Raw genomic sequence first — 13,014 nt, 5'->3', positions numbered from 1 at the left:
GGCGCACCCTTACAAAGCACAAGTAGGAATTTAAAACTCTCACACAAAGTATGACGATGCGATTACCTGAGCGGAAGCGTTCATCTCGAGTGTTGGCTGCTCGAGATTTGTTGTGTTTGGACGCGGGAAGAACAGCCTGGGAGGAGGCCTGGATCCGGCTGTCTATCTGCAGAGCGGGATCTACACCTGTGGGGGGGGAAAAAACTAAATAAGGGAACTGTTCATCCGGTGGATCTAAAAAAAAAATCGATTATTTTTCTTATTTAAATTTAGTGGGTGCGACTTACATTCGTTTGAGCTCTGGAAATTACGGTAAAATGAAAATGAACCTATTAAGCGCATCCAGTATGCGGATGCGATTAATTGTCAGCCATCAGCCTGCCCGGCCGGCCTTTCCGTTGTATCAGCTTAATAAGGATCATTGAGCTCCGTGCCGTCAGCAACTTTTAGACAGCAATATAACTCCGACGCTAAAACACTAAGCAATAGTCTCACACACATTCACCCAATCTGCTAAACAACCCAAGATGCATTTAGCGCATCAAGTTCAAGATTGTCTGAGGACATTCCAGGACACTCAAGAGTGAGCATCCTGCGAGTAAAGACGAGCACTTCAATTTAAAATAACAAATATTCTTACCTTGGATCTGCGGGATGTACGGTGCCAACAGTTTACTTCTTTTCTTCTCGTAGCCCTTCTGAGTGATGTCCCCTGCACAGAGACGAACAAGCGAGGGTTGGGGAGGGAAGAGGGGCAGAGAGATGAGTCATTAGCTTAGATGAGCCCTTTGTGCAAGTGTGTGTTGTTGTTTTTGGTGCTCGACTCTGGGCCACCTGCACGTTACAAGAGATTTTATTTTAAAATTGGGCTTCAGGAGCAGGCGGCATGATGAGCACCGGTTAGCACGTCCGCCTCACAGTTCAGCGTGTGCGGGTTTGATTCCACCTCCGGCTCTCCCTGTGTGGAGTTTGCATGTTCTCCTCGTGCCTGGGTGGGTTTTCTACGGTTTCCTTCCACTTCCCCAAAAAACATGCATGGAAGGCCAATTGAGCATTCCAAATTGCCCCTAGGTGTGAATGCGAGTGCGGATGATTGTTTGTCTCTGTGTGCCCTGCGATTGGCTGGCAACCGGTTCAGGGTGTTCCACCACCTACTAACTGCTGGGATAGGCTCCAGCCCGCCCGCGACCGAAAATAGACAGATGGAATGGATGGATTGGCTTAAGGATGTATGGCTGTATAAACCAGCCTCAGAATCTCAAACTATAGTCTATGACTGGATTTGTTTTCTGCATCAGAACTTTCCTGACCTGTCCAATCCGAGCACGATGACCCAGCAATATTTGATGAAAGGAACTTATTACCCCTAATCTTTTACGACAGCAGGAGATCACCAATAAAGTCCGACGGTCATGTAGATACCAAACGGTTTCAATTGCCAAGTTTACCGAGAATAGTGTTGTGTTGATATCGTTGCCGATGCTCGGGCACTCGAGCATAGAGCGCAACAATGCGGTAGTGTGGAGGCAGGTGTTGTTGTTGTCACACTTCTTCTGAGTCACCCCTGACAGCTGAATGGCTGCACTGTTTAATGTCTAACAATACCCAGCTCTCCATCGGCTGCGCCTCCTGACCCAACACTGACTCTTCTGTCGTCACGCGTCTCTATCTTCGTGTGTCCGTGCACACCGGCTCATGTGTATGTGCATACCAGGGGCGGCATGACGTCTCGGCAAGCACACAACGGGAGTGTTTTTCCCCTCTAATTGTAGCTCGTGGAGCGTCCACGCCGAGGGCATCCTGATCCATGAAGTTATGTCTCAGTGGAAGCTAATCTTTTGAGCCGGGAACAAACAGCTAAGTCTTTCGATGACCCTTTGCCTGAATCACAATTCAGAGCAAAAGGTTTGGTTCAAGTGTGTCAATGGGACCAATGTCGAGACTGGCTGACTTATTTTAACATCCAATCATAGTAGCCCATCCCATCTAGTGCTTAACACTTCCATCAAATTAGAACATTTTGAGGGATACCCTGCAGTCAATAGAGTGCTACAATATGGGAGGAAAACCTTTGTTTGACCTCCTTGCTCCCTTCATGCCGACCGTCGGCTTTATGATGTCATTGAGCTGTTAGAAAATGTAAGCTCAGTGGTGGCAAAGCTAGAGTGAGTTTTAGAAAATCATGAGGGGGGCTCAGCTGGATGATGTCTTTTGCTAATCAAAAACATGGTCACGTGACCATCCCCTGTGCCGTTAACATTTCCACTTTCCTGTCCACACAACCTAATTGTAATGTTCTTCACTGGTCAGATGGTCGGTCTTTGTTTAAACACATTCAAAGGGTCTTTCAATGAGAAAGAAAAATAGCAGGAGTGGGGTGATGTCATGTCCACATTTTTGGCTCAGGGTCAACTGAGCACAGAGACGATGCATTTTATATTCTGGGAGACTAAAAGCAGTTTGGTCTGGTGCTTTTCTGAAGTTGTTACCGTAAACATTCCTCTGGCCCGGTATTCAATCTTAATTTCCCCCAAGTGCTCTGTAAAGAATGGCAGCAAGAGAGTCACTATCCTCCACTTTGTCGTATTGACGAATAGCTATTGAGTCAAAGTGACTGACGACATTTTGGGCGAATTACTCTTCATCAGCACAGATGGAGCTCTTTTTCAGTCCAGTGTCCAAACCTCTTCTCAATCCAGTCATTCGCAATGACAGCCACGTCACATGGCCAGTTACGTATATTCGGGAGTGATAGAAAAAAAGTGTGCTAGCAAAGTACTGCATAAAAATCCAGCACGTGAATCCATTGCTAACGTGTGTCCCTCATGGACAAATAGTAAAGTCTGGGAATGCGAAAATACTTCATCCAGACATTGTATGGAAAAGGTTTTAGGACGTCGCCTGTGAAGTGAAATTTAAAGATCATTCGGAGGTTGTGCTCCCTTTGCAGCGATGACAACTGTCCTAGTTGTTTTAAACATTGATACACGGTTTCTACAAATGGATGGATGTAGAAAATTGCTCGAGAACAGTGACTCTTTTTTTTTTTAAAACCTGAGATTACATTGAAGCCCATCCACAGAGTCAGTTCTTGTGCCAGGCTGACTCTCAATCTGCCAACACAGCTGCCAGGGCAGCATGCAAGGCTGCCTGCTCTTTTGCGCTCAGAAAAATCAGCGTCTCATATTTAGACAGAAGAGTGAACAAGACGGACATGTGTGCCAACAAAGACAGATGTGTTCAGCTGTCACCGCATGAACTCCACCAACAATTCAAATGTTGATTTTATGCAAACATGCATCTGATTGATAAGTCAAACATTGGCGTTGACCTATTTTAATTCTGCATGGTGAGAAAAGTTAAACGATCTTCTCACACTTGGACCGCTTTTTGGTCACGGAACAAAACAAACCAAAAAAATGCTGATCTGGAAGTAAACGACTGACAGAAGGGAGATCCGCACTAGCGATGCAACCACATGTCAAGATGATAAAATCAATAAGAGAGCAGCTGCCGGCTAAGTCGGTGACAAATATAGACATGCACAAACTGAATGACTCACGTGTTAAGGAGGAAGCAGAGGATGCATCACAAACAGAGAAAGAGGGAGGGAAGAGGAAGAGGAGAATAAACAGCAAAGGCGAACCTGCTAACAGGCAAAGTCGAAGGAGGTGCCCCTGTCATAAGTCAGACCCTTCAGCATCCCTTTGTTTCCTTTGCTGTTGTCTGAATGAACCCCATCTCTCTCACTCTCCCTTCCCTCACTCCCTTCTTTAATTGCAACTGCTCCCCCCCCTTTTTTTTTTTTTTTTTTACTCAAACACTTTCCATCCCTCCCTCTCCAATACAAAGCTTGGCAAGGCTTTAGGATTAGGGTGTCAAAGCAGGCCCCTGACCCCCCTTTAACACATGCCAATTCGAAACACACACACAGGTGAACTTAGACATGACACATGAACTTGATTTGTTTCAGAAAAAAATCCCCCTTGTTGCTTAACCCAACATGTATAAATATTACTAATCATATTACGATAATACATATTAAATTATTTGTTTTGCTGGTTTTAATTTGATAGTGTGGGCATCATTGTTAACTTGTGGTTTGCACGTCTGACACATGCCTGGTCTTTTTATGCATTCACAAAATGATCAAATGTACTAAAATCTCGTTTTTCATGTATATTTTATACCATCATGTCCCATGGTTCTTTTCCTAACAAAGGACTATGGGAGTCTAAGACTAAATTATAGTCCAGTCATGAGGGGTTAATGTTGTAGGAGGTGCAGCCCCAGCTGGTATGTCACCCTTTTTGTGTGTGTGTGTGTGTGTGTTTGTATTTCATGCCTGAGATGACTTGCCTATTCACCCTTTGGCATTACGTTCCTATGAAGAGCTTGATATAATTGGGCTCAATTATTGCTATAGTAAGCAGAATAATGAGTCAGACCGATTGCACACACTCCAAAACAGAAAAACACAGCGGATATCCTCCCGTTTCTTCCTGCTCATTGAAACTAAATGTCTTAAAACCTAAACACGATTAGACACTAAATAGCCACCATTGCAAAACATGCCCAGTGTCATTAGACACGTTTGACAATTTTACAAAGTGTACAAAATCCATTTAAATCCACCAGATGTGGTTTAACCTCAAGGATAAATCCAATATGACTCTTAAGATCTTTTAAATAGCTGAAATCATTTTGAATGACTACTGAAAAGTTTGGGAGAGGAAAGACGGATGCAACATCTACGGGGAAATCAGGTTGATTGATGATGACGACCAACATCTGAGGAGGATGGAGAAAAAAATAAGTTGACATAAGGGATGATATGATTATAAGGCCGTATTAGTTTTTTACTCTTGTCGCATACTCTCACGAAGGACTCCTCTAAAATCACCATCCGTCAACGGTTTAAACCACTCGGTGGCATCCTTTATAATTAAGTGGCGGTAACAAATTAGGAGGCTTAACGAACCCTCCATTACCAATTTGCTAATACATAACTTGCTCATCACATTATGCACACACACACAACCACAAAAAAATCCCTCCCAGTCCCCCCAGGCTTGTGTGCAGACAGACAGTGTGAATAATGAGTCATTAGACGCAGCACTGCCTGGGAGGTGAGGCAGCTGCACATTGGTTTGCAAAAGAGACGGAGGGGGGGGTCATAATTAAGAAATAGCAACGCACACATTTGATACTGTAAGCACATGACACCAAACGACACGCTCACATGCATGTCTGATGCCTGCACAGATGTCAGATTATGTCAGGAGCAAAAAAAAAAATTCATGATTTCAGGCGAATAGGTTCAAATGCAGGGAAACAATAATAAATGAACATTCTTCTGATTTTGCAGAATAAGACTTTGATTGATAAGACACAGATCAATGCAGCTCTTTTGACCGACTATGTGACTGCTTGTGCTATTGATAAAAACAAACATCTTCTTAGGGGAGGAACGTTGTGGCAAGCTACACACTGTTCCTGGTGTATGAGATACGAGCGGCCCCGTGGGTCTTAGAGGCTACGGACAGATTTATTGTCTTCTTTGCGTCGTCATTAGCATATGAATGTGGATGTTTTCCACTGGCCTAACATAGGCTTAGCCATTAAGTGTCTTGCATATAAACACCTTGGTTATAGCGAGAGATCGCAGGGTGAAAGGGGAGTCAGAATTTTCTTTGCACAAAACACACCAAAAAAGCTTAACATCCCCACATGGACAGCGTGGTGAATCCATTTAAGGGTGAACAAACAGATACTCACTCGTTTAAGACTGAGCCAGTCACCCACCACAAATGTGTTTGTGTGAGTAGGCAGGCGTGACGTTCTGATTTAGTTTACATATTAACCAAACCCAAACCATGATCCAAGCAATTAGACTGGGCTAAAAATCAAGATCCATAGTTCATACGGCACTATCTGAACTATTTATTTCATGCAGAAACTGCCACACCCCTACTTTCGCCTCAAAGCAAAAAGGTAAGCAGAGCTGCACAGGATTTGTCGGGTATGCAGATTAGCGTTGGCTAGCTGCTAAGTAACACATTCTCGACTGACTGTACAATAAAGATTTAAATGTCGTAGTTATGTATTTGAGTATAGTAACAAAGAGACAACGTTCACTAATGAGTACCTATGAAAAAAATGTTAAATCATTTCCAAGAAAGAAACATTCACGTCTTCCATTCATATGGCACAGTGCAGTTGTAAAGATTGGATTGGATGGAATGATGGAATAGAGGCATGTATTTAAATTCCTTAAATTACATTCAACAAAAAGCTTTGACCGAAAAAGAAATTGCCACTGTGTCTTTTTCATGACCACACCATACGCTGTCAAGGCATGAAACGATGTATTCCACTTATTTCAGCCAGTGTTGCTAACAATTATGTGAAGCGTGAGAAGAGCCAAATCCAAGTAGAAAAATCTGCTAATGGAAGCGCGTCATTAAATGGTCAAATCTGTGACACAATTACACTTGAAGGGAAATAAGCAATCCAGTAGTTTAGCTTTGGCTTATATAGCTTTTAATGTCTGCCTTTCATAGTTGACTATTTCTGGCAGATAGTTTCCAAGACTTTCTTCAAAAGTAGGAGGCTCCTCTAAAAATAGGATGGATGAAGACAAAAAAAAGTTCCAAAACAGACCATATAGTCATTCTGAGATTATAGCCTCTCACATCTTATTTTCTTCATCCCAACCAAACAAGGCAGCGAATGCATTCCACAATGTTATGACCTCAACGATTAAAAAAAAAAAAAAAAAAGAAGGCCTTTACTTTTTCCACTCTTACTTTTGTTAGATACGCCGCAGAGTACTTCCACACGGTTCGGCATTCCCCCTGAGGGTACCTGGCCTTGGCGTGGAACCTGACTGCGGCAGCATGGGGGAGACGTTTGAAATTCTTTTGAAGTGCAGTGAGACGATATGATGGTGGTTGAAGGGGGGGGGGGGGGGGGGGGGGCAGGAGGGGGGGAGCAGAAAGCTCGCTAGAGGTGAGATATATTGATTGAGCAATGGGAAACAAGGCAGACAATACAAATAAAGGAAGGGATCCGAGACAGGAAAAAGAGGGCGAGGCAATGCACTTTGAAGTAAATCAGCCTGCCCACATGCAATGTCCGCAAATGTCCAGCGAGGGAGGACGAGGCAAATCTTCATACTCGTGTTCGTTTTCTGTCAGATGTTCTGTGTAAAAATTATTCAAACCATACCACTAAAATTTCCATAAGGCCACGGCTCTTTAGCATTGTGCAACCGTAAAAAAAAAAAAAAAAAAAAACGATTCCACTTAAGACGCAATGGAAAATAATTGTGATTTTAAACCTTTTAAATTAGACAAGCTGTCAGCTATCTTTCCTTCACACTGGTGCACTTGCTTACAATTGCCACTCGCTTCCTGCTCTATTGTGCAGATTGCTGGCTCCAAGTTCAGGAAGTGGCCTTTTTGTTTCCCCTTTGTCTTTCCTGTGAAGGTAGGAAGGAATGTGTGTAGGGAGGGCTGGTGGAGGGCCACACACACACACACATACACACACACACACACACAGTGTTTGTGAGTTATTTGCACATTTATCACGCACAATGACGTGAAAAGCAGTCGTGGCAACAGAAAGATGACACCAAAAAGATGCAATCTAATCTAATCGTGGACTTCAGATTTAAATGTGCAATTTTTTTTTTAAAAAGTTAAAATGAGTCAAATGAAGTACATAATGCTCTGCCAACACCCACAAAGACAAGTTTCACCTGACGGACGGGTTTCTAGTTAAGAAGATGGTGGAAACAAGAAAGGAGGCAAGGAAGTGCCAGGGCTGAAAAGGTTGATTTGTCCAAAAGTGAATTCTTTGAGGTGAAGGAAATTCATCAAACGTCAGTGTTGCGTTTCCCGTCATCCGTGTTCCACACAGGAAACAGCTGCCCTGGTAGTTGTTGTTTTGCAGGTGTCACGTCTACCATGAGTTGATGGATGTGCTGCTGCAGATCACATCATCAACAGCCAAATAAGAGAAACGCTTTGCCCAAATATTTGTGCGTTTGTTGTGGGCTGTGTGTGTGTGTTTTCTGTGCGCTGCGTGCACAGCTGCTGCCGGTGTGGCTCATGCAGGCGCGGTCACAACTACTTGTAACATTTAAAGGCGCCCATTGGCGTTTTTAAATCCAAACTATTCCACCCGGTTTGCCTGTGCGTGAAGGAGCGGTTAGAAGACGTTGGATCTTGCCCATTTCCCAACTGCCAGCTGTCACTCAACAACTGCTTCCAAACACTATGCAAAACATTTACAAATATTGTACCCTGGGAGGTTGTTTTGCTTTTATTTGTGCCACATTTACTCCAAATATTTTAATTTAAAATCTTTTTTGTAGGTTAAATTCAGATTTTACACTCAATTGAATTGGTTTAATACTGGATTGCTTTTACTGGACCAATTCTAAAAAGTGGCTACCACATGTTTACAGTTTAGGAATTGTCTGTTGAGTTGTTAAAAGTTTTATGATGAGGGATTTCCAAGGGGAAAAACTGTATTTGAAGAAACCACAATCTACACATGTACAGTATGAGTGTTGTGCTGTAAGGGGGGGGTGGGGGGTTGGGGTTGGGGGGTTTTCTTGGTTCTCTAAAACCATCAGCCAGCAGGCAAGCAGGGACTCCGGATAACAATGTAGGTTGTGTTTGTTTTGTGAACCTGCAAAGCCGGTTGTGTGTTTGTTCTGGAGCCCCCCCCTCCTCCTGCATCTCCCCCTCAACGAGCAAAGTGGGACCACAGGATCTCGCTGTTGAATCAGCGTTCCCTTCATGGAGGACTTCATATCACATATCCACATATACATGCTGTGGCTTTCCCTTCTTTTCAGTTGATCATGTAAATAATAGCAGATATGAGTGACCTAATTTAAATAACAAAGACGGATTGAACCTACTTTCTAATCCCCAGCCCCTAATCTAAATTGATTCTCTAGATTACAGTATATACATAACCTAAATAGCATGCATCTTACTTAACAAATCCCTTTCAAACCAGAATTGTTGTCACTCAGTTGGTATTATCGCCTTCCCAATACACGGTTAATGTCTGATGACACACATGGATGACATACTGTAGCTATCGTCCGATAAGGATTAATATTGTCAGCATGCACACTTTACTTTAAACCTAACCCTAACCCAGTCTAGCCTTTTCAATCGTAACTGGGATTGTATTTAAAAAAGTGGAATATTATCCAAATGTCACTCAATTTATGGAGCGTTTGCCAGCCAATCACATGGCACATATTGATGTTCCAAGCTTCTCTATAGATTTTCTTTAAGTGACCTGATCGTGTTCATCCAATGTCAAATCACTGCTCAGTACTAACAGCGCTGATAAAGATGGAGAAATTAAGATTACCCGGTATTTTCCACCTTGGTAAATAGACTCCACGCCATACCGGAGTTGGGATGACACTTAGGTGCAAGGGAATTCCGTAATCCTGGGGCAGTGGTGTGAAATTTAACGCCCGACACTCATTTCTCCAGTCTTGTCGTGTTGGAAGCAACTGAAAGAAATATTTAATGTAGCCGAATATTTGGGTATTTGCCAGCGACAGTGTTTCCAAGTGGAGAGCTATTGTCGTGTCATTTATTGAGCACAACAGGAAATGTGAATGGAACAGGACCGTACAGAAGGCAGGAAGAACATCGGCCGGGGGGGTGGGGTGTGACGTTGGAAGGAAAAAAGCCGAGGGAAACGAGGAGCACTGGGACACAATGCTAAAGCAACAAACACTCAGTTCCCATCTACATTGCATTGCAGGGAACCACTTAGAAAAAAAAGAAATTTTAAAATAACACAAATATTTCCTTGTACGGTGAATGCGCACAGTGATGTTACACGGTCGAGAAAAAAAATATGCTCATCTGGCGGCCATATCGTTGGCTGCGAGTCGAGGTCAGAGACATGTTAGATGACATCAGAGTCAAAGCAGGCTGGCGATCTGCCATGTTTGACTCCACACTAATTGACGAGAAACAGTTTTCCTTCTTTTACTGTAAATCAGGCTTAGTTCAAAGTTTCCAGGACAGCTTTTGGTTCAATCCAAACGTTCAAACACGTACTCACTTCCAGAATAACCACTTTGTAATGAAAGTTACAGTAAAATATAGATAGCGAAACTTCACGCCCCACTCCTGATATGGTGGAACGCAAAGGTGTCATCTCCCATCTTTTACAGCGCTAATACGACTAAAAATGGCAGATACCGTTGATCCTAATGATAACATTGTTCCATTAAGCTTTCCCCTCAAAGTTATTCATGGGCTCATCTGCTTGATACACAAGCTGCTAATGGATGTCATGAAGCCAGCCTGCCTTTGAGGTGAAACCTTGTGGACCCTTAACTTCGCTTGGTATTGCCAAAGCTAGAGACGTCCATCCCTGGAAGATTATGTGCCCCCAGTGGCCTCCAGTTCACCCGCTATGAGCTAGCATCAGGCTTAGAGATCTAATGTGTAGGCGAGCCATAAAAGGTCAAGCCTTAGGCCAAAAGCTCTTTTTTTTTTTTTTTTTTTTTTGAAGCCACAGAGTGCTGTTAAATAGGCCCGCGGCTCTTTTCGGGTTACAGCTGACCTTAGCACGTGGACGCGGGCAGCAAGATACAAAGTAGCTGCTGAACCAACTAACACGTGACTGCAAATGGCATAGGAGGAGATTGATAGATCCACAATATTAAGAACACTTGCAAATGTACCTAACAAATAGCTCGGAGTATGTAGAGAATAAAAAAAGATGGGATTTATATTTTATAGGAAAACATCCCCTAAGGGTCCAGCATCCAGTAGTCGGAAATAGCAACCCACAAAGAGCCAAGGTTTGATAGTTTAGTAGCGGAGCGACGCTTCCTCCTGCAGCGGGTCTGAGAACGTTGTTTACTGTACTTTGGTTACCTCAAGGCAATTGCCACCTGCAATATGACTTCAAGTCGATTACAGATTAAAAATGGCCTGAATGATTAGTTAATCAGTAACTAATCTCCATTCCGTTTCTAAAACTGCTGTCTCAGATGAGAATCACTAAAGATGACATCATCACAAATAACGTCACTGAACTCTCACATGCACGTTCACACTCATTGAGTTATAGGTCGCCAGTGTTACTTGAGGATCAACTTTCTCGTCTTTTCACCTTTAGCACTGTACCTGAGCTGACATTGAGACTTTACCAGGCCTATCCCATAGCGGTCGTAGCCCGAAGGCTGCTTCATACAAATATTTACTGGTATGATTGACCATGGTACATTTCTACATGAAATTTAAAAATCTTCAATACAATTTAAAATATGTGGCACTCTACTAATTACAGTGCATCACAAGCTCAGGTATGAGGTGAGTTCAGGTAAATGTTGGCTGTCAGCATAAGAAACATTTGAAACAATGCTCGGGTAACATCTGCAGCGTAAAAAAAGCGAGCAGGAATGTACCTCTAGGGCAACCAACATTTCCTGCAGCTCAATAACTCTTGATGGAGTACTTCGCAGCTTCGGGACCTGTACGAGCACTTCTTACACTGTCGTGGGGAGTTTTTACAACATGCAAATACACAAGTCACAGCTGTCAAACGGACAATAACATGCCAGAAGTGAGTCTGCTGCAGGAGCCGCTGGAGATATTTAAAGCTCCACAATGATTAGTATTTCAAAAATAATGCCTATGAGTCGACAAACATTCCCAGGCATTTACATAAACTGCCAATTCTACACGTGGACACAAAACTGTGGACTAACAACTGATTTTTTTTTTTTTTTTCTTTTCAGCATGATGCCTCATAGCCTATTTGTGTGCCACCTCTGGAGCCACCAAAATTCCATACAGGGAAAAAGACTGCAAACCTGATCGACTGGTCAGTTGCAGTGTCTGCTTTTGCACTTATCCTGTCACTCACGAGCCAAAAGCTGCAGTCTCAATTTAATTAACAGGCTTCAACCAGGAAGTAGAGTTATGCGTGCGTTTGGGCGGTCGATGCGTATGATCACACCAACACATACAGCATGTGCAGCCGAGCGGTGCCAAAGAACACAAAGCTGAGCATGGGGTCCATGATGATGCTTTGAGCAGACAGAGGAAGCTATACATTAGAAACACAAAAATATTGACATATACGTTCGTTAAGTCATCAAATAGGACTAGGGCTTGACGACTTGAATCTGATCTTATCAGGACATTTTGTTCGGAACTTTGCGCGTACTAATAGATCAGCAAAAACAGCCTTGTACAAAATTTGGAAGTTGCCTGGTTTGCTGGAGGACAACATCAAAAACTAGGAGGATTGGCTTAGATTTTATAATTTTGCCCAGCCCCCAACAATCACATGCCTTCCCAATGTTGGTTGAATATTTAAGGCCTGCTCTGGGGAAAAGGACACTGCAAAGAATGAGCAAGGGATTCAACAGCTGAAATCAAAGCCAAAGAATGGCTCACAGACATGTTACGTGGAACGCGGCCATGCGAGTGAGAGCTGGCACATCTATGTCAAGAATGTTGGCGGTCTGAGCATGAAGGTGTTGTCGCACGTGTTTGTTTTAGATGACATGATGACCCTTTAACACTGTGTTACGTTTTCTCACAGGGTGCTCAAGATTGCATAGTTGAAGCATGGTGCACAGAAAAAAATGTAAATTATAATTCTGCCCTGCCCAATCTGCTAAAAAAAACCTGCCAAAGCTGACTGTCGGTTCTATATTTGGGATTTCAAAAAAAAAAAACTGTAATTGTCACTAGATCACTTAAAAAATGGAGGAGCAAATCATCCCCAAGTCTTAACAAGCAGACCACACAGAACAAACATTTTTTTTTCATGTTCAGCAAGGGCATATGTAGTTCATTAAGATTATCAGTGTCTGGATAGCCCACGTGATCTTTGCCACATGGCTATGACCTCACCATGTATGAAGAGGACCAAGCGTGCAAACAGCATTTGTTAATGTTCATCCGTCAGATGCCATTTTAGGGAAAAGTTCACCTG

At 43.0% G+C, this 13,014-nt stretch overlaps 1 protein-coding gene across 2 annotated transcripts in view; it reads right to left on the bottom strand.

The window, feature by feature from the left end:
* LOC125973986 (disco-interacting protein 2 homolog A) overlaps positions 1 to 13,014 on the bottom strand; it is a 37,912-nt gene that overhangs the window by 18,180 nt on the left and 6,718 nt on the right. For both annotated transcript variants that reach the window (XM_049728729.2, XM_049728730.2), the window contains exons 2-3: positions 641 to 712; positions 67 to 186 (exon numbers count right to left, since the gene is read on the bottom strand). In XM_049728729.2, coding sequence (XP_049584686.1) covers positions 67 to 186; positions 641 to 712 — 192 coding nt within the window. The remainder of the gene's footprint in view (positions 1 to 66; positions 187 to 640; positions 713 to 13,014) is intronic.

The sequence above is a fragment of the Syngnathus scovelli genome, chromosome 8 (assembly GCF_024217435.2).
Source record: "Syngnathus scovelli strain Florida chromosome 8, RoL_Ssco_1.2, whole genome shotgun sequence".
NCBI lineage: Eukaryota > Metazoa > Chordata > Actinopteri > Syngnathiformes > Syngnathidae > Syngnathus > Syngnathus scovelli.
The sequence above is the reverse complement of the archived record's forward strand: the minus strand, read 5'-3'. Positions and strand labels throughout refer to the sequence as shown.